A 21,517-nucleotide genomic window follows, 5' to 3' on the forward strand; every position below is an offset into this window, starting at 1 on the left:
TTTATTCATATAAAGGAATTTAACTTGAGTTACCCTACACAAGGGATTAATTCTCCAGAAGCTTTATGTTGCTAAATGCAAACCCCAATGCCAGGCCCAGATACATCATGGTTGTGATGGCTAACCCAAAGACACCCTACCCCTGCAAAAAGAATTACAGGCTACTATCCCTGTTCTCAGTTGAAGACGAGAATTTGATAAGACACTATTGTTGAAGGCATCACATTTTTGCTCACAGGACATGGAGAAATCAAGTGGGTACTGACCAAGAAGCTTCTTCTTGCCAGACAGCTTTCATACTATCAGAAGGATCTGATGCAGGCTGCTGGGAGGAAGTCAGCAACAGCTTTACCCAACTGAGAACCTTGTGAACCACAATGACCAGTATGACAAGATATGCCCATGGGTGCAATAGTAGCGTGAAATGTTACAACAGTAAACAGTTGCTTTACCAGTTAAGTCAGATTTAAGACTCACTCCACAAAGGAAAAGCATTTCTAGTATTGTTAATCCAGCTAAGAACCCATGGCTGATGTATTCACAGGCCGCAGGGGGTAAAGCTATTCCTATTTTTTTGTTAAAAAGACACAATATCAAACTATCCTGTAAATTCTTCTCTCTGTACCTACAGATTAGTGCAGCTATCCATCTTCATCATAAGTTTCTTCGCACAGTGGTGGTGGTTAATACAAATTCATAACATCAACGTGCAAAGAATTAAGAGGTCATGAGATGGAGTGCTCAGTCACAAATAGGACATCTTTATCATCACCCCCTACCAAGCTTCAGGGACCATCGTAGAAGAGAAGACAGAAATATTTTTAAGAGTCAGAGGTTAGGGAGAATCAGAGTGAAAACACTGTCGTCTGGACAGGACAAGATACCTGCACTCATGAACTCACACTAGCTCTGACTGCCTGCACACAAGTAGCCAAGTCAGCCAGGTGGCACACCTTTAGTTCCAGCACTGGGAAGGCAGAGGCAGGCGGATCTCTGAGTGCCAGGACAGCCTGGGCTACAGAGTGAGTTCCAGGTCAGCCAGGGCTACAACACCAAAAAGAAAAAGAGAAGAATAGGAGAGGGAGGGCTCCTGAGCCTCCCTGCAGGAGCTAATGATGTTGATGGCTTCTTGGCAAGGGTAATTATGTATTCTTTAAGAAAATAGTCTCTGGCAGGTCAACCATACTCCAGTGGACGGCCTCACAACTATGAGAATATTAATAGTACAAACTGGACTCAGTAGGGCTATCTAAAAAAAAAAAGTGATGAGGGCGGATCTAAGAAGAGTTATTAGAAAAAGTGGGAGGTTAAGGCAATCAAAGTACTATGGGAAAGAGAAAAAAAAGCTTGGGTAAATATTCAAGCACTTAAATAAAGCATTGGTAGTGCAATGAAAGCTGACTATAATAAAAGTCATTTACTGAAAAATATAAGGTAGTCTCAAAAGGCTTTCTTTATACAAAGTGCAAAGGCAAAATTAAAGACGGCTTTAATATGTGAGTACAGTAGAACTGAGATGTTTAAGCAGGGTGAAACTGCAGCCATGACAGTTTAGTTTTATTGAACGATTTAATCCTGACCCTAAAATTAAGACACCATATATCCATCTGAGAAGACAACTTTTACCCTTTAAAGATAGTGTTTTATAAAGTTTAACCCATTTTAATCTTCATAGAAATCAAATCAAAATAGCAAATGCACTGAGACTGAAAAATTTTAGGTGATTTTTCTCCAATTTCAAAATATTCTAAATAATACTTTTTTTTTTGGTTTTTCAAAACAGGGTTTCTCTGTAGCTTTAGAGCCTGTCCTGGAACTAGCTCTTAAAGACCAGGTTGGCCTCGAATTCACAGAAATCCACTTGCCTCTGTCTCCTGCATGCTGGGATTAAAGGCATGTGCCACCACCACCCAGCTTAAAAATGATATACTTTTTAATCTGAGATTTGAAAATAGCCACAAATTATATGCAAGTAGAGAATGTGCATGCCATTGGTTCACTATAGTTAAAGACAAAATTGATAAAATTTCACTTATAAATAGATTTAGCTTTTGTATATTTTAATAAGAGCTATTATCTTAGAAACTATAGGTTTAAATATAGTTTATTATGTATTACATAAATATTTAAATATTATCACTACCAAATTATATTTTATCTTGCCTCATAATTACAAAGAATGATTTTTAAGAGAAATTAAAACTGGATAAGTGAGAATAAGAAAAAAATGGGGGCCAGACATAGTGGTGTATACTTTTAAATCTAGCATTTGAGAAGCAAGAGCAGGCAGATTCCCATTCTAGTATATATAATGAGTTCCATGCCAGCTAAGGCTACATCATGAGACCCTGTCTCAAAAAAGAAAAAACCTGTAGGAAGGGAATACGTAACTCTATCCAATCTGATGTATAATAATATTGATTACCTAACATAATTCTGACTAGTTTAGTTTTCTAGTCAGCATGTTCTAGGCATTTTACCAGCATCCTTTACTGGTCTGTCTTCCTTGGCACAAAAGTAAAGAAAAATTAGATCAATACATGAGCCACTGTCATAGTCCATTTTTGTTGCAACAACAGAATATTAGAAACAGGATAATTTGTAAAGAAAAGAGATTCATAAGGGTTCATAGTTCATCAAGCTAGTAAATTCAAAGGCATGGTGCTAGCATCTGCTTGAGCTATAGATAAAATTACAACTGAGGGAACATCACAGAAAGAGGATGCAGAATGAATATGAGCTGGATAATTGGGTAGAGTGCTGTGAAATGCTTTCTTCAGGACATGACACATTGCATTCATTAATTCACAGCTGATATGGTTATCTTCATAAGACCAAAATTTTAGCACAGAATGTTGAAGGAGATGCTCTCCAGGCCCCATCCCTTACTGTGGCGCTATTGGCTGTTGATGCCATTTTTCTTTGGAGGTGTGTGATCACTAGTTGGCTTCTCCTGTTCCAGGATATGGACACATGGGCAGCTCTGACTGGAGTTAGTAGTTTATAAAAAAAAAATAAAAAGAAGAAAAAAGGAAGAGATTGGGATGGAGATGTGATGAAAGAAATACAGGGAGGTGGAGAGGTGGGGGTGGATATATCTCATTATTAAAAAGTTTGAAAGTATCAAGAATTTAAAATTTATATTAATGAAAACTACATCTGAGTTCTTGCTGTGCAAATCAGCAAGAATTAAAATAATAATTTTAATATATTTTAATAATAATTCTTCCTGAATATTTTTTGAAAGAATCTACTTGAGAAGAAATTGAACCTAAAATATGCAAGCAAAGCAATTAAGGACGGCTGGGATGTAGGAACTGTTCAGCTCGAATCTTTGAAAATGGACAGCAAGAGCATGTTCAAATAAATCAAATAAATACTGACCTACAGTAGAGTAAAACTAGTGACTACAGCATAGTAAAATCAGTGTTCTTCTTAACTATTTAGGCCTGAATTTCTGGAACATGTGATTATGTGATGCCAAATTCTTTCTAAAGCCAGACATCAAGATAATAGCTTTAGATATGTTTGAATGTGTGCGTGTGTGTGTACACGTGTGTGTGTGTGTGTATACACTTCTCATATTCAATTATACTTTTGTTGAGTTGGCTAAGTTTAGAAATGTATTTCCTTCTTAGTAGAAAGACAAAAATTAGTTTCTACTTAGTCTAGAAAAGAAAGAAACTGAAATCTGAGCAGCCACCTGCACTCTACTAGCACAGTTTTGACCTATTCTTGCCCTCCACAGTAGCTCATCAGAGTAAATTCCAAAGACCATCCTAGAGAAGCCTACAGCAGATACCACGAAAGGATCCAGAAACAGGAATCCAGGATTCCCATTACAGGAAATGGCTGGCCAGGACTCACAGACTTAACGCTAGTGCTATATGACACAGACATCACGGAATGAAGCCTTGTCGTGAAGGGCTAAAATGACTCTGAAGGGACTAAGAATAATCCACTGGACGAGTCAAAAACGAAGAGTCTTTTTAAAATACTGTTTACATTTTATTCAGAGAGAGAGTGTGTACAGAGGTCAGGAAATCTTACAGAAGTTGGTTCTGGCCTTCCACCACAAGATTTTCAGGGACTGAACTCACGTTTTCAGGATTGAGAGCAAGCATCTTTACTCTCATAAATATATCATCTGCACCTCAAAATTTTAAAGCAAGAAAAGAATGAACTGAATTATTATTATGGAAACTCTATAAAAGAATATCAAATTATATCAAGTTAAGATACAGCATAAATAGATATAACATGAAAATGTAAAATGAGATATGTGAGCTACTGCATTCTTAAAGTTTCTGTAATTTTTTAAAACAACATAAAAAAGCACTCTGGAAAAACTATAAAATTTTTTCCCTATTTGAACAGTAACAAAATGACTTAATAAATTCCTGAAAACATCAGTCTGGCTAAACAAGTAAAAATTTGAAAATCTGTAGAAATGTAAGTCCAAGTATATTTCAGCATAGAACTTATAAATGAAAAGGTTCGATTACTTAGAATACTTTGCTTCTAATAATAACAATTACAGATTAGCCAATAACAGCCTAATAATTGAACAGTTAAATCCACAGTAAACTGTACATGAGATGAAGGGAGAAAAGGTTTAGGAAAAGAATAACTGCTTGATGAGAACCCAAGGACAATGGCACTAGGTTTCGATCCTAATACATGAACTGGCTTCGTGGGAGCTTAGCCTGTTTAGACGCTCACCTTCCTGGACGTAGATAGAAGACCTTCGTCTTCCCGCAGGGCAGAGAATTTGGACTGCTCTTCAGTATCGAGAGGGAGGGGGAATGGTGTGGGGGGAGGAGAAGAGGAGTGGGGATAGGGGGAGGGGAGTGGGGGGAGGGGGCAATATTTGGGAGGAGGGGAGGGAAATGGGAAACGGGGAGCAGGTGGAAATTTTAATTAAAAAAGAATAAAAAATAAATAAAATAAAAAAAAAAAAACAGAATAGAGGGTATAACCAGCTCAAAATATCTGTGAGCTGAAAGAATTAACTGTGACTCAAGGGATGTGAAGTCTTGAGACTTCTGTAAAATGATGAAAGGCATGTTCTACATTTATATAACAATGATTTAGTTTTGCCTTCTGGGTACAGAAGATACAAATAAATTAACTTATAAATAAAAAAAAAAGAATAACTGCTTAAAACCTTAGGGATATATGACATCATTTAAGTTGATCTACTGATGCCAAGATTATAAACAGAAATCTGCACTAAAATATATGCAAACCCATCAATTTCTCAACATAGAACAGACTAGTAAATTAAATATACCCTACAAGTTGTATTTTCTCACAATAGTATCCTTAGACACAGCAAAGGTGAACAGACCATTGACTGGAAATACAAAATCTCACTTGTCTAGAGTAATCAAAATGAAGGCTTCAGAAACAGGGAGGCACAAATGTTTATTCTAGCATTTAATTTAAAAAATATTGACACCAAAGAATCAAAGAATCAAACTATGAAACAGTTTATCCAAAAATAAATGCTTCATTAGAGCTGATATAAACAAAAACAGAAGAAAAAGTCCTGGGAAATAACGAACAAAGTGAAAACAAAATAAAGTGAAATGAAACCTTCATCAAGGCTGGGTGGGGAGTTAAAAAAAGAACAGATAAAACAGTAATTTGTGTTTGCATACACAGAACACATTCCATCCCAACAATTCTACCAATATTGTGCATAAAAGATTTCCAGGAAGCATTGGCAAGGATTGAAAACAACTTGAAAATAAAGCAAAGGCACTGACTGCTAGAAGTATTTCAGAATAGCATCATTCTTTCGTCCTCTAAGCATAAAACTGGTCATTCATCTTAGTCAACAGTAGTCTAGGAAAGTAACTGACAATTGTTGAGTCAAGATGGCACTCCCCAGTAAATAGAAAAGGAAGTTTCAGGGTTTATTAACATCTGAGTTTTAAAAAAATTAGCTTAAATAATACAATATCATTCAATTCCAGTGCCTCCCAACATGAGTGAAATAATCAAGATTTTAGTTTGGGATACAACTTGTCATTAAAAATAAACATCAGAATAGGACAACTATAATATAAACGTTGAGCACTGCCTCCAAACCACACCAACCTAATTATACAAAAAAGATAACAAAGTGATTGTCCCTTCTTCTCTCTTCCTTTCCATGTGTTTTTCTTAATCCTTTCAATGATGTGTTGAGGTAAGATCAGAACTAAACAAAGTGTTAAGATCATTTAGCAATCACACTAAGATCTTTGTGTTTTGCAGATACTCTAGTAGACTCTGGTCTTGTTTCTCTGAGGTTGCCATACCTAAGATATCTCTAAACTTTTTTCAAGATGATTTTTCAATATTTTAATCAGAAACAGTTATAGGTGCTTTGGTAGGTGTTAGCTAATCATTCTCAAATAAATATATTCCATTGAAGTCACATGATCAATTTGATGAAGTGTCAGACATATACAATGGGTTGTACCCACCTATTTAACAAATCAAAAAAAGAAAGAGAAGGACTATGAAGGAGAACTATTAAAGTAACCGCAAAGATAAATGCTGGTTCATCTCCTTTCTTCTAAGTTCTAAAATATAGTAATGTGGGTTAGTACTTTGTGCTGCTATTTGAAAAACCAAGTGGCTTATCACAGTAACAGCCTAATGTGTGTCTTCCTGGCTGACAGATGGCCCTCAGTATCATCGTTCACTGATTCAGACTTCCTTCATCTTACAGATCACCATTCATCTAGGCCTCATCAGTCTTCTGCAAGAATCTCTTGGTTCAGCTAGCAGAAGAGGGAAGATCAAGAATAAGGAAGGTTGAACTAACATTTTTAAATTGAGCAGGATGAAGTAAGTAATTTTGCTTCTTTAAAGTAAGGAACAAGGCTATGAATGATAGTCTAGAAGTGGAAGTACAGGAAGATATAACAGGATTTAGCAAAAACAAAAATCTTTACAACAGAAAGGTCTGGATTTATATTTGGAGACAATTTGAAACAAATTTCAAAGTCAGTCTGTCTGGGCTATCATCATATTTGGTCATTGCAAACAGATAATCTAACCTAATCAACACTAAGTTCCTAATAACGTTCTTGGTTATTTTTAAAAGTTTTATTCACTCCTAAAAGAGATTCACCATCATTGAGAATACCGTAAAAGAAAAGTTCTTTCAAAAAGGTTTAAAAAAATGTTAGGATACATAAGTATTTCCTCAATATGATCTCTTTAAGTAGGTTTGGAGAATGGTAGACTTACCTCGAAGTTCTACGAATTTACAAGAGAAATGTGGCATGCCATTTCAAACAGATTATAACTATACTCATGTGTGTAGCATCTAATAGGGAAAAAAACTCTGCGAAGCAACATTAAAACAAAATATTGAAGTTAAGTTTTCTGAGTAAGTTTAACAGTAGATTTAACTATAAAACACTTTTAAACTATCTTTTAATTGATTGTGCTTACTGCACATTTGCATCAAATATGCAGTTTACAAAACAACTTTCATGGGTCCGCTATCCCCTTCTATCACGTGGGCCCAGAAGACTGGACTCAGATTAGGCTCAGTGGCAGGCTTTTTGCCTACTGAGCCACCTCACTGGCCTATAAAACAGTTTGTGATAAACTAAAACCTCTTAGTAAGCAAGGAATTCAGTGCTATCATCTGTTCTAGGTTATAGGATTGGGAACCATTTGGAGACTAGAGGTTCTATTTTCAAATGCTTAATATCTTACTGAAAGACCAGCACTTTCTATTCAAAAAGGATTATATTCATCATTCCCTCCTACTTTTAAGAAAACATCCAATCTCTTAGTACTCTGTTTTCATCTAAGTAGCACAAGGGAAAGAATATAATTGAATTAAGTCATACACATATAACAAGTCTCAATGTCCTTACATGGACCTAATCTACATGGGAAATGGAAAAATACAAGATCTCCTGAGTAAATTGAGAGCATGGTAATGGAGGAAGGTCATTGGTTAAAAAATAAAGAAACTGCTTGGCCCTCATAGGTTAGAACATAGGTGGGTGGAGTAAACAGAACAGAATGATGGGAGGAAGAGGAAGTGAGCTCAGATGCAGGGCAGGTCCTCTCAGAGACAGACACAATGCAGCTCATCGCCAGGGCAGATGTGATGAAGCTCCGACCCAGGATGGACGTAGGCTAGAATCTTCCCAGTAAGCGCACCTTGGGGCGCTACACACATTATTAGAAATGGACTAGTCCAGGTGCGAGAGTTAGCCGAGAAGAGGCTAGCTATAATGGGCCAAGCAGTGTTTAAAAGAATACAGTTTGTGTGTCGTTATTTTGGGACATAAGCTAGCCAGGCGACCAGGAGCTGGGGCGGCAGGAACACAGCCCGCAGCTCCAACAACAGCATGGGACATGGGAGAGGGTTGGAGGGGAGAGGAAGGGAGGAGAGCAGATAAAAATGTATAGCTCAATAAAATAAATTTTAAAAAGTTAAAAGTAATTGTCAACTCAAAAGAATCTTTAGTAAAATTTCAAACAAGCTGATACAACATTAAAACATTCAAATAGCGGAATATATTTGGTGGGCAGTGACATACAAAAGTGACTAAATTCCTACTCTAAAAAACCCTGACATTTTAAGTAAGAACACATGTTCCTTAAATAGCTTCAACATAACATAAAGACATGTATATGGTGCTTAAATAACATAGAGGAATAACAATTATCTCAACCTGAAAAAGTTGAGATTATCTGAAGGACTACTTTGCAAAGAATTCAGGAGTTTTCAGCAAAAACACACATATATTAGAGAAAGAGACATTCCTGAAAGAGACCATGAATCCAAGGCAAAGAGTTACAAAGAATACTAACATATCCTTAAGAAAACAAAAATATTTTAAAAAAAAACAAAACAAAACAGTGAGTTCAAGCTAGTAGGAATACAAGTACAAAATGGATACATTAAGATGAGTGAGTCTTTTACGCCAAGCTAAACATAATGGACTTTATTTCTTATTAACCGTAACTAAGAAATCTTTTTACAAAAAAAAAAAAAAAAAAAAAAAATCACATTTTTTTTCTTCTAAAGATAGACTATACTTAATTGTAGAAAAATAGCAAAATAAAAATCTAATGGCAGGGAAAGACCTAAGAGTACTAAGCAGTCTATAGTTCAACAGGAAATAGTTGGGATCTATTGAGGGGACCTCTAGACCTCTAATAGGCAAGGGAAAAAAGACTCACAGACCAAAGAGAATTCTGAGATGGAATAATATATAGTAATCAGAGGGAGAAATAAGATAGAAGGAAAAGCCAAGCTTTATGCTGGCCCAAAGTTGATGTAGGAGGGTATTCTATCTATCTGTTGTTTTATTGGTTAATTAATAAAGAAAACTGCTTGGCCTGATAGGTCAGAACATAGGTAGGTGGGGAAGACAGAACAGAATTCTGGGAGAAAGAAAACAGAGTCAGGAAACCGCCATGAAGCTCCGGCCCGAGATAGATGTGGGTTAGAAGCTTCCTGGTAAGCCACAACCCCGTGGTGATACACAGATTACTAGATATGGGTTAAAGCAATATATGAAAGTTAGCCAAGAAGAGGCTAGATACAATGAGCCAGGCAGTATTTAAATGAATACAGTTTCCATGTAATTATTTCAGGTAAAGCTAGCTGTGTGGGAGCCGGACAGGACGAAAAGCAGGCCTGCTCGCCTCCTCACTACACAAAGTAAAATAATAATAATTATCATCATCCAATACTCTTAAGTCTGAACGTCTACCAAGACTATGCTCCATAGTACCAACAAAGAAACCATTTAATCATTCCCACATCAAGTCTCTGAATCTAAACTTTAATCATTCAATATTCTGATCTTGATAACTGTATTTCTAAATCATATCTCTGTACAAGTAAATCATTAAAGCATAATTCAATTGTCTAACTATATATAGTTAAAATTTTATTAAATTATTTATTCTCCCAGTATCATAAAACAATAGTCTACTTTTTCAAAGCATCTAAACTGAACATTAATTTCCATGCTAAAAGAGTATGGTGTGTTCTACTCTGTGAAAACATAGGTCTAAGAAAAAAAGCACTAACAAATCTTCTTTAAAATATTTAGATTTTTAAGTTTGTAGAATATAGGGATATCAGTTTTAATCTGCTATTAACAAGTTCTACCTCTAAAAATGACCACTCTAGTCCACAGAAATGCCACACATACTTTCTAAAGATTTACTTCTTGTGGTTGGTGTGCCCATCTGCCTATGGTTGCCTTCAGAAGCCAGATGAGGGGGTCACAAAGACCTGGGTGCTAGGAATGTAAGTCCTGTAACTGCAAGAGCAGCAGGCACTCAGCTTCTGAGCCATTTCTCAAGCCCTACATTTTTACCTTAAATTCCCGCAGGGTCTCTTGCTCTGACTGGCTCTAAGATCTCTGCCCTCCTGTCGCGGTCTCTGAGCACTAATATTACCAGCATACATTGCCATGTCTAGCTTATAAGTACACTTTTCAAAGTTTGTTTCAATTTTGAATGTAAAAACACAATTTTGAACTCGCTAATTATAAAGGCTCTAACAGAAAAGTATGATGCATTTGTTAAGAATAATAAATAGGCTGGAAAGACGCTCAATGGTGAAGAACATCTGAGTTTGATTCCCAGCACCCACATGCCAGCTTACAACTATCTGTAACTCCAGTCCCAGGGGATCTGACACCCTCTTCTGGCCTCCATGGGCACCAAGCACTGTGCGGCACAGGGATATATACATGCAGGACAAAATATCTATACACATAAAAAAATACGTTTTTAAAAAGTAATAAATTATAGACAATTTGAATTCAAATTGTGTTTAATGATTCAGATTGAAACTAAATTTTTCTCCAAACCAAATCAACAAACCTATTTCTTATCAACTTTAAGTAAGCAGTTTAGTCCACAGGCTCAACATTTCAAGCATCCCTCCAGGAAAGAAACATAGTTGTAATGACATAAGTTAGTAAATTACCCCATAATCACAAGGAAGAACTTCAAAACTCTGTCTAGTTGGGTCTCCACTGATTTTATGTTGTGTGAGTGGGAAAAATTTAAGTCATACTACTTGTATACTAAAATTAAGGCACCACAAAAAAAAAAAAAAAAAAAAAAAAAAGATGATCATAAGCCTCTATGTGGACTGAGTACCGGGAACTTTTCGTTATCTTGTGACTGCTGAGAAAGGAGTGTGATCTTGAAAGCACAGACACGTGTGTGTGCAACCCCATTCTCCTCTCCTACTCCCTCCTCTCTATGCCCAACCTCGGAAGCTTCATGTAAAAGAAAAAAATCACCCTCTAGGAATATATGACTAAAAATAAAAGCATGCATTCCTGCAAATGTTTACTCGTTGTTTTGTCTTCCTGAGAGTGATAAGAATACAAGGGCTTCTACAAGTTTTTTCCCAAGGAAGGAGGACTACTCCCTACGGCTGCTTAGGAACAGCATTAGGAAATTTTGTTTGTTTGATAAGAACAAAACATTCTAGAACAGAGCTTGGAATATTTACATAAAATAAACACATCTTCTCACAAGAAGAGTGAAAAACAATTAGTACAACAGTTCTTTCCTTTTTAGGAGTTATTTGAATACCAAATTTCTAAGAACTTTAAAACTCAAAGTAGGGACGTAATGGAAATGATATTTTCATATTTAGAACAGCTAATACTTGGGTATTAGCTAATTTTGTTAAATGTCAGAATAGTTATTCAGCAAAGAGAAATTACACTAGTCAGTAATATGTTTTAACAACCTCAGATAAACCTTGTGTGACTGACTTCTTAAATAGTTTGTGTAAATATTTTGGTAAATTAAATTATTTTGCTTACACATAAGTAAAGCAAATAACCACCTGAAAACCTGCCTGACAATTTAAGTTTTCATCATAATATACACAAATTAATATATAACTCACATTCTCCATATATGAGTTTTTAGAAATACTACATTTCAATTTCTAACTGAAAGAGCACACTGATCTTGAGGTGTTAAATTACTGGAAATATAATAAATTTGGTGCTTATTCCATGAAATCTCAATAGATAAAAATCCACTTGGCAGAATTCTAAATGATTGCTGAAGAAGAAGAAAATTAGTTTTCCCCAGGAATGAGCACCCTAATTGGCTATCCAATAACAGGTGCTCAACCCTGAAATCATATACATATAAGCAACACTAAATGTACTTGATAGGTTGTATTTATATTGTCATGCATTTCTATATACACAAGTGTTATGTTTGTAACAATAAAAGGAAAACAAGCCATGAATTTGAGGAGTGGAGGTGGAAAGAAAGGGACCAAAAAGATAATTAGTATATGTATCAAAAAAAATTACAAAAAAAATTTATCTTTACATTTCAGACTTGGCTTCTTCCGGAATTGTCTCAAGGTCAAGGTCCATTTAAGTAATGGTTCATGTTAGTCTTTTAAGTGACTCTGTAAGCGACTACTTTAAAGTCATTTTAGTACATTTCACACTATGTATCTACGACTAAAAACATGCATAGTTATGTCTAAACACTGTATGTTATACCAAAAAAACCCAACCTCACTCTGTATTATGTCTTTCTAAAAATAAACACTTCTGTAAAATTCATTTTTGTTCCAACTATTTCTACAGCCAACATTAGATCCTCCACATTATACAAAGATATAAATCCATGTTTTTTCAAGCTTAACCACAGCCACTGAATGTCAGGCCCCAAACAAAGACCAAAAACAGCTAATTATATGAAAGGGGCAGCATAAACAATCTATTAAATTTAATCTATCACATATTTATAAGATTTCATGTCCTTGTGATCATTCTTCAGTGACTTAACTCCAGGGTATGCATACTTGTCTCTTAGTGTACATATATGTGTATTTATATAGTTCAAGCAGAAATCTCTGTAAATCCTGTATGTGAATTTTAACTAATATTTACTGTAAGGCCTTTTAAGTATTAGATACCACGCTACATACTGTAATGCTAAAAATAATAGGTGTATTAGGTAAAGCACACATATCCACAAGAATTACCTTGCATACAGAGATATAGAAAAGTCATAACCACAGCTAAACTGCCAAGGAGTTGCAAACAGCTACATAATTTTATTAATTATTTTATTTAGTTATATTCCATATAAATAATATAATTATGTAGATTAGTAATGTGGATCAAACATGCAAACTATACTGTATATTTACTTTCTTTATATATTTTTACGAATGGAGTATTTTTAATAAATATAAAACAATAGTTTACTTCATGAATTTCTGAATCTTCCTATTTCCTAAATACCTATTTAAATTTTCAGATGCTTACATGATTATATTCAGTGGCCATACACTTTTCTTCAATACTCTTTCTGCAACATTAGAAAAGAGTGGCACACAAAATATGGTTTACTAAGCATCTGTTTATTCTTTCATATATTAGGTGTAAAATTTAATCCTTAAATAATAGTTATCTTCATAAAGATGCTAACTTTTGGTCACATGGCTTAAAAAGTGAAAACACAGCAATCATCTTAAAAATGAACATAAGCAAAGAGCAAAGGTGAAGGCTCTAATGCTAATATTACTTTAAAATAAAAACTACAAGGGAATAAAAATAAAATACATAAATTCTGAGTATAAGAAATGAAAATAACATTGAGCACTCACCTAAGACAGCACATAAATGGTACTATAGAAAAAGGCTTATATCTCCCTTTCTTACTCAGTAGCAGCAGGTATTTTAGGCAAAGCCAAGCCATGTTCATTTCAATAGTCAAAAGACATCATTAAGTATTGCTGCACATTCTACAACACTACACAAGAAACCACGTTCAAAAACAATTCAGACTTCTACAACAAAATGCATGTGTGTCTGGAGCACATAAGGGCCATTGACATCACCCTAAGTCAAACTACAGAAAAACATTATGTATATGCAATGATATGCAGTAGATCCAGAAATATTATAGAAGCCATTGGATGAAGCTATTCTCAGTTTCAAAAATAAAAGAAAAATTATATAAACAGAGTGGTAACTTTAAAGTAACCCCCTGGGCCGCTCCACTGTTCAGACATTTGAAAGAATGCTTTGTAAATGTACAACTATAGTCAGTGACTAAAGATTCTTAGGAAGAGCAGAGTGGGTATGGTACAGCATAACTTGGGAACTTGAATCAGGAAGTTGGCCAGCTTGAACTACTCTAAACTATACAGGGTGACCCTGTCGATTAAATTATTCTCTAAGTGTATTAGCTTATGGTTTTTCTAAGAGTAGAAAAGATAAAAATCAGCTGATGAACTCTTCAAAAAGTTTCCCCATGACCATAGTGGATAAGAAAATATTACTTATTACTATTAGTTGTTGATGGTTTTGACCTTCAGCCAGACAGCAAGTAGCAGTGCTTTTTTTTAGTTTTCTGTTATGAAATACTGCTTCATGACTGGTGAATTACTTAATTCCAATAACTTGGCAGATAATCTTGAACACTAACCTTGCCAAACTACTATGGTTTCACTATCTTCAACTCCTTCTTAATTTGGACAAGTCATAATTAAGGTGCAACATGGTAGTACTCCGTTAAATTATATATGTGGGGCTCAAAGTCACATTGCAAGCGCAGCTGTTGGCTCCCAGGAAGGCTGATTCAAGCTACTGAGACAATTACTTGAGACCAGTACCTGCTTAGCAATTCCTTAGGCAGCAGTCAAGTCAGATCACCACCATTTATAACTAATCTAAACATCTGTGAAAGGCGAAAAGCATTCTGCACAATATAATGTGACTCAAGAGACAGCATAGATTGTTACATGTAAATGCAACCAGCTATAATAACTTCATAACCCTGAGCCCCAGGAACAAGGTACAATCTCTGACTCCCCCATGCGCACGTGTGAGTGCCCCCTCCCCTGTAAGAAGCAAGCAGAGAAAGTGGCTATCCTTCCATATTCTATTTTAGTTACAGTCAAACCTCTTCTAAGTGCATGTCCCAGCACCAAGGAAGAGTGCCATGGAAACACAAAAGAAAATCCATTTCTTTGTCATTCTTTTAGCTAGAAAAATCCCAGCAGTTCATCAACTGTGGAGTCAACATTTAATCTATAATTAAAAGAACAGAATTCTACACCCATTTTATTGGTGAATTTCAAAGTATACGTAGCTTGCCAAATAGTCACCCTGTTTTCTTCCTTTCTATCTACAGCAACCAAAGACAGGATAATACAAAGAAGTCACCAAGTATTCGTGAACTTGCCTCCTCCTGCTATTCGCCTCAACACCATTCACGAAAACCACAGTGATAAAGGTATCAGTCATATCTGTTTCTATAAAAACAAGATTTGCGGTAGGTATTTTTCTATAATTTGTCCATAAATAATATCTTTAGATATTTCAGACTTAACACTAACCTATTAAAATTTATTCTGCAGAATAAATGCAAATATTTTCTAAATTGCCAGAAAAAATTAATTAGGTTCTGGTCATTTCTAGGGGTCCAGATAAAGGGTAAGGGAAAGTTTGATAGTTTTGGTCATTTATCAATTCCCTAGACTTTTATCAGTAAATGAGCAGTATTCTCTTTCTTCAGTTTAATTTTAGCAGACCAATTAAGAGACCATACATTAGATCAGCTCAACTTTTTTTTTTAAATAAATAATATGTTGGACACAAAGAAAGGCTGTAAAACACTTGGTTTCTTAGACATTTAACAGAACAGAAATACATACTGAAGACAAGCAAAAACATACTAGGCACAGGTCCAGGACAGGAGCTATAGAAAAGCCTATCTGGGTGGGGTATGAGAAGTCTAAGCTCTGGAAAGAAAACTGAACTAAAATTAAAACCCAGAGTCATCGGTCATATACACTTGACACAGTATTAGCTGCAAGTGAAAGTTTTGGTAAAACTGAACTTTATATTTTCTTTTTAAATTTTACACTTAATTTGAATGTTGTTTTTTGTTTACATTTATTTAATTTGTGACATGGAGCTAAGCTTTGTTTCTTTAGTTCAAATGCAGCCCACATTAGCACAAATAATCAGAAGAATGCCATTACCTTTCAGTATTTCTCCAATGTAAAAAAGGTCTTCCAAAAATGTAAACCAGAATCAATTATTCTTTTGAAAAAATTACTTCAATTAATAAGATGATTTTCAATTCAATAACCACACATAAAACTTTATATATAGATAAAAAGTCATTAATCTACTTTATACACCTTAGGTATTCAGAGTAATGTGTTTGGGAAAAGCACAATCTTTGAACATAAAGTAGATTGATTAAATAACCTCTGCTACTCATACAACTGATTTTGACATCTTATGCACCATAAAGTAACTGACAGGGAGAGAAAATATCAGTGCCATTAATTAACACTATTTAGTTCAATTCTAAGAGATTAAAAATCTTCCCCCAAATCAGAATTTGGAATCCTGGAAACTTATAGCTTAGTATACTTTCACTCTATTCAGGAAAGTTTAGAAGTAACCTCCGATAAGGACTCTGGGAAAGTAAATTTTAAATGGGGAACGGAGTGCAGAGAACCTCAATCTCTAAGAATTTTAGTCAGATAATTAACTTTCAAAAAGAATACTGAAGAATATTTCTGACAGAGAAAAACTTATCAAAATGTTTGTATTTCACAACTAAGGACAGTATCAAAATGACTCTAGGCCGGGCACGCCTTTAATCCCAGCACTCAGGAAGAAGAGGCAGGTGGATCTCTGTGAGTTCGAGGCCTGCCTGATCTACAAGAGCTAGTTCCAGGAAAGGCTCCAAAGCTACAGAGAATCCCTGTCTTGGGGGAAAAAAAAAGACTCAAAAAGGGAAATTAACAAAAAACTAAAAAACTTAAAGCAAATCAAATGGTTAAGCACACATATATACATTAATATAGTGCTACAGTTAAACATTCTATGCTTATTGGCTTTGTATTATCTTTTAATAATAGGCATAATTTCTTTATGTATAAGACAAGAGATTTTTCAAGATTCCTGAGGAAAATACATCTGATCAAATTTCACTGTAGGGTTGCCAATCTCTTAGAGGAGTATGAGGCCTAAATAAATCTGGAAGGTTAAATAAAAGATTAACACACTATTTTTCATAGAAGGAACTAGAAAGTTACAGGATCGTCAGAACTTCTGTTACTAGATTTGGTAAAATAAACATAAGCAGGGTTTTCCAACTAGCGTACTCTAATACAATAATTTTAATTTTTTTATAACCTATAATTATTTAATGGTGGATATTTACGCACACAACACACATGTGTGTGTGAGATTTCCACATGCTACCTACTAGCTTTGTGTTTAGTGTTTAAATCCCTGGTTTCTGCTTTGTGTTTTCTTTAGATCACTAGTTTTAACTCTAGCATTGCATTTTAGTCTCATTTGAATTGTTCTACTTATCTCAAAGGTAGAGTTTGTTATTACCATGACAAAAAATAATTATTTGCATAATACTTTATGATTTTACATCTATTACAAACACATCACAGGGAGCCAAATGATGCATTCAGTAGCTTGTCATTCACCACTTCAAACCTTTCAGAACCAAACAAGGGGAAGGATGACATTTTGCTAATAGAACAGAAGTGAATATAAATAGTAAACCTTGAAGTTTTAGAATACCCAGGAAAGAAAAACATACAAAATGAGGATGATCCAGGAACACCAACAAAAAACAACTTTCAATTTGTAAATATCCATATTTTTTAAATAAAGCATGATGTTAGCAGGTCTACGCATCTTCTGTTATAGTAACCACTTAAGTTATCTAAAGCTATGGTCCAAAATTAAAGGGAATTATTATCTTTCTGCTGGATCTTATATATTAATGTGATAAATTTTAAAACTGATTGTTTCTATTTACAGAATTCAGTTTTCCTCAGGTTTCTAAGTATCAACTTTATTGCTCTAGCCTTAACCCCATAAATATGCATGCTAAGAGTGTATATGAGAAAAATACTGACATTATGTGTTCAAAATTCTGTTCACATTTCTTGATAAAAAGAATCAGAAAACTTAAGTTTCTCTATTTTCCTTCATAATCAGACAAGAGATGAATAAAATTCTGAATTTTTAGTTATCACCTACAACCCAAATGCCCGTAGCTTTTAAAGCTTTCCATAAACAACATATCTACATGAAATATATACCCCTTCAGTCACCACCTACTTAAATATTTTTTGTGTAGTTTCAATAGTACAATGTCTATCCCCACACCTTAAAATGTGCAGAAAAAGGAAGGACAGAAGAGCCGAGGAAGGAGCACGCTGTTGTTTTTCATTCATGCAGCAGAGTGATGTCAGTGTCTGCAGCAGCAGGAACAGCAGCAGGCGCTTTGGTCAGTGGAAACTAAAACCCACTGAAGTCAGAACCTTAGTGAATTCAAAAGAAACTAATTGAAATTTCAAGTCACAGGATAGATTTTTAAGCAGCTAAACAGAACCTATTAGTTACATGTTGTAGTTTCAATAAGGATGGCGAGGAACAAGGCAGAATATGAACAAGTAACATAGGGCAATACAATCAAGGAACCAGGAGCACAAGAGCCTGTATTCAATAATCCCTTCAGTGCGAGAAACTGACAGAAACACCTGATGTTATAAACAGCAGAAAAAGCCCTTCAATTCCCAGCACAAGCTTTGACCCTGCAAATCTGCTTATTGCACAACCGGACTCAGAACTAAGTGTTTTCATCATGATTGCATTAAAATTGCATTAAACTCTGATGTGCCGTTTTACAACAAAGAGTAGAATTTAAGCCTGATCACAAATTTCATTAAAACTACTTCATGATGGGGCATGTAATTCTTAAGCAATTAGGGCTTTCGAGGGATGTAGAAAAACAAGTTGTACTATTATCTATGGTAAGATGTTACTGTTTATCAACAAAAGGGAAGGTGGCCATTATACTGATGCAGCAATTGCCAAAACTTCTCTAACTCTGCCCACAAAATTCTCTGCACACAATCTACAATTCTTATTTTTTTACGTTGTTCTCTGAAAGAAAATCCCCAAACTCCATTAACAAACCGTTAAAGCCAAATCATTGAAAAATGTCTATGACTACTGCCTTCTTTTCTTCTGTAACCTCTCATTTAAAGCAGCCCCAGAAACTGTGCAAGGCAGTTGCATATGGCATTAATCTGTTAGAAAATGGTGGACTTTTCTATAAAATACAGCCAGAGATGTGTGTTCAGTTGTGGTCATTATTAGGGCGATCACGTTGTTTTCATTCATTCATTCAGGATTTGCTGGAGGATGTCAGTTTCTGCAGCAGCTGGCTTGACCTGGGGGAGTAGAGGGGGAGCAAATTCCTCCCAGCATACAGATTACAGGATGTGCTTCTTGTGCTCCTGCACTTATTCCGTGGCACTTCATCCCACACAGGGGCTTTCCATCAAGTGCTCTAAAGCAAGTGCTTTAGCAGCACGCTAATCACAGGTCTAAATAAAGCAAAAATACCTAAACATTGATCTATCCTATTGCAATCACTTTCTCCAACTCTAAACACTTTAGAACGTCCATCTTATGCAAAAAATCCACATACCACCTAAACATTGTATGGAGCTTGGTAATGTTTTCCTTCTGAGTAGGTTTTGTTGTTGTTGTCTTACCCTACTCCGTATGATTCCTTCCTTCCACAAGGTAGCGGCAGCAACTGCAGCTCTAAGCTGGTATCTCAGAATATTAATACTTGACTCTCCCTTATGGCCTTACGTCCCTGTTATGCCTAATTTTCTTCTCTCCCCCAGGACTCATCTAGATCATGCACTATGTCCCTCGACATAAACAAAACCAAATCCAAACAGAAAACATTAAGGAGAGTCCACAGCATCCACCCACTCACCATTACCTTTGACACATAACAAAAAAGAAACTTGAGAGCCCTACACAGTTCAGCTGAACTGCTAAGTATACTTAAGGATGGAAGGAAAAAGTAAACACACTCCGCAAACAGGCTTCAAGAAATTCTCTATGAAAATCACCTTTTGGGCAGTAAGCCTTTTGTAGTGTAGTAGCGATCTAATGCATGGCTATATAACACAGAGGAGAGGGTGGGTTGACCCTATACACTTCAGGTGCACATTCAAAACTGTCTCCTCTACACATGTAAAGGATAGCCTGCGCCGTAACTAACGCCATCAATCCTCCAAAACACAAAACAAGCAACGCATACTACTGACTAGAACTTCGTGGGAAAGCACAAAGGCTGCAGAGATTCCTAGTACCACCTTATCCGCCGCTAGAGAGTTTGTGTGCCTGTTTAAGGGTTTCACCCAGCAACTCCTACCCCTACAAACACAGAAAGCTAAGAAGCTATTAAACCGAAACACTTTTCCTTGCAGACCAGGGATGCAAGATAAAATCGGAGGGGCGGTGTGAGGGTCAGATTAAAGTTGATTTTCAGGTCGCTCCTCCAAGCCCTGCAGCGACCTCAGGGGGGTGAGATTCCCAAAGCCACTTTCACACCTTCAGTAATGCACTAGCAAACAGAAGCCCGGAGAGGCTGAAGTTTCCACGCAGGGCACCGTCGGGGAGACGCAGCCCGGGAGGACGGGAGGGTTGGGCTCGCTACCTCTGCACACGGGCGAGCCGGGACTCCGTCTCTCAGGTGAGCTGCTCCTCCGCTGGTTCTCGGGGGACCGTCTCGGGCGGCCCTTGGCGCGAGGCGCCTGCTCAGCCGGGGCAGCGACCGGCGGTGGAGTCGGGCTAGACGGGCTGGGGCCGCGGGCCGCGCCGGACCCGGGGAGACCGGCGAGCGTGGCGGCGGCAGCGGCGGCGGCCGGGCGCGTGGGGCTGTGCTGGCTGCCCCGCAGGAGCTGGTAGGGCACGGTGGCGCGGATGGGCTGCAGCAGCCGACCCGCTCCCGCAGCGGGGGCGCAGCTCCCGGCCGGTCCTGTCCCGCTGCCGCCAGCGGCGGGCGGGGAGCCCGCGGTGCTGCGCCGCATCCTCTGCGGCGCGGGGTGAGGGGTCTGAGAGGAACTGGAGGACGCGGTGGACATGGTGGCTCCGCGGGCGGGCGAGCGCGCGAGCGTGTGAGACCGGCGCCGCGGTGCGTGCGATGTGTACGGGGGAGGGGAGGCGAGGGGCGGAGCCGCGGGGCTCCCTTTCCGACGCGCACCCCGCCGCCGAGGGGGAGGGGACGCCGCGACGGCCAACGTCCAACGGCCCCAACCGCCCGGCGGTGCTCGGCGGGGCGCTCACGGCCCGGCCCGCGTCGAGCCCATGGCCGCCGCCGCCCCGGGCATCGCGCTGACAGGGCACTCGCCGGGCTCCCGCGGCTCCTCAGCCCCCGCAGGGGGTCGCCCGCGCGACAGGACCCGGCGGCCGCGGGTGGCGCCGCGACTCTGGCCTCCGAGGAGAGAAAAGGGCCTCGAGGCGCCTCGCGCTGCGCGAAGCCCGCGCCACCGCAAACGCCGCTGCCGCCGCCGCCGCCGCCGCCACCTCGACCCGCTTCTCACTCGGAATGGCAACTAATCCCGGGCTGGCGCCCCGCCCCCGGCCCCGCCTCCGGGCGGTCCGGA

At 37.7% G+C, this 21,517-nt stretch overlaps 1 protein-coding gene across 2 annotated transcripts in view; it reads right to left on the reverse strand.

Moving 5' to 3' along the window:
* The window catches only part of Glcci1 (glucocorticoid induced 1), a 71,992-nt gene extending 50,883 nt beyond the window's left edge, over positions 1 to 21,109 (reverse strand). For both annotated transcript variants that reach the window (XM_057764660.1, XM_057764657.1), the window contains exon 1: positions 20,569 to 21,109. In XM_057764660.1, the coding sequence (XP_057620643.1) occupies positions 20,569 to 20,995 (427 nt within the window). In that variant the 5' untranslated portion in view covers positions 20,996 to 21,109. The remainder of the gene's footprint in view (positions 1 to 20,568) is intronic.
* Between the last annotated feature and the right edge of the window lie 408 nt (positions 21,110 to 21,517).

Source organism: Chionomys nivalis, chromosome 1 (genome assembly GCF_950005125.1).
Source record: "Chionomys nivalis chromosome 1, mChiNiv1.1, whole genome shotgun sequence".
Lineage (NCBI taxonomy): Eukaryota > Metazoa > Chordata > Mammalia > Rodentia > Cricetidae > Chionomys > Chionomys nivalis.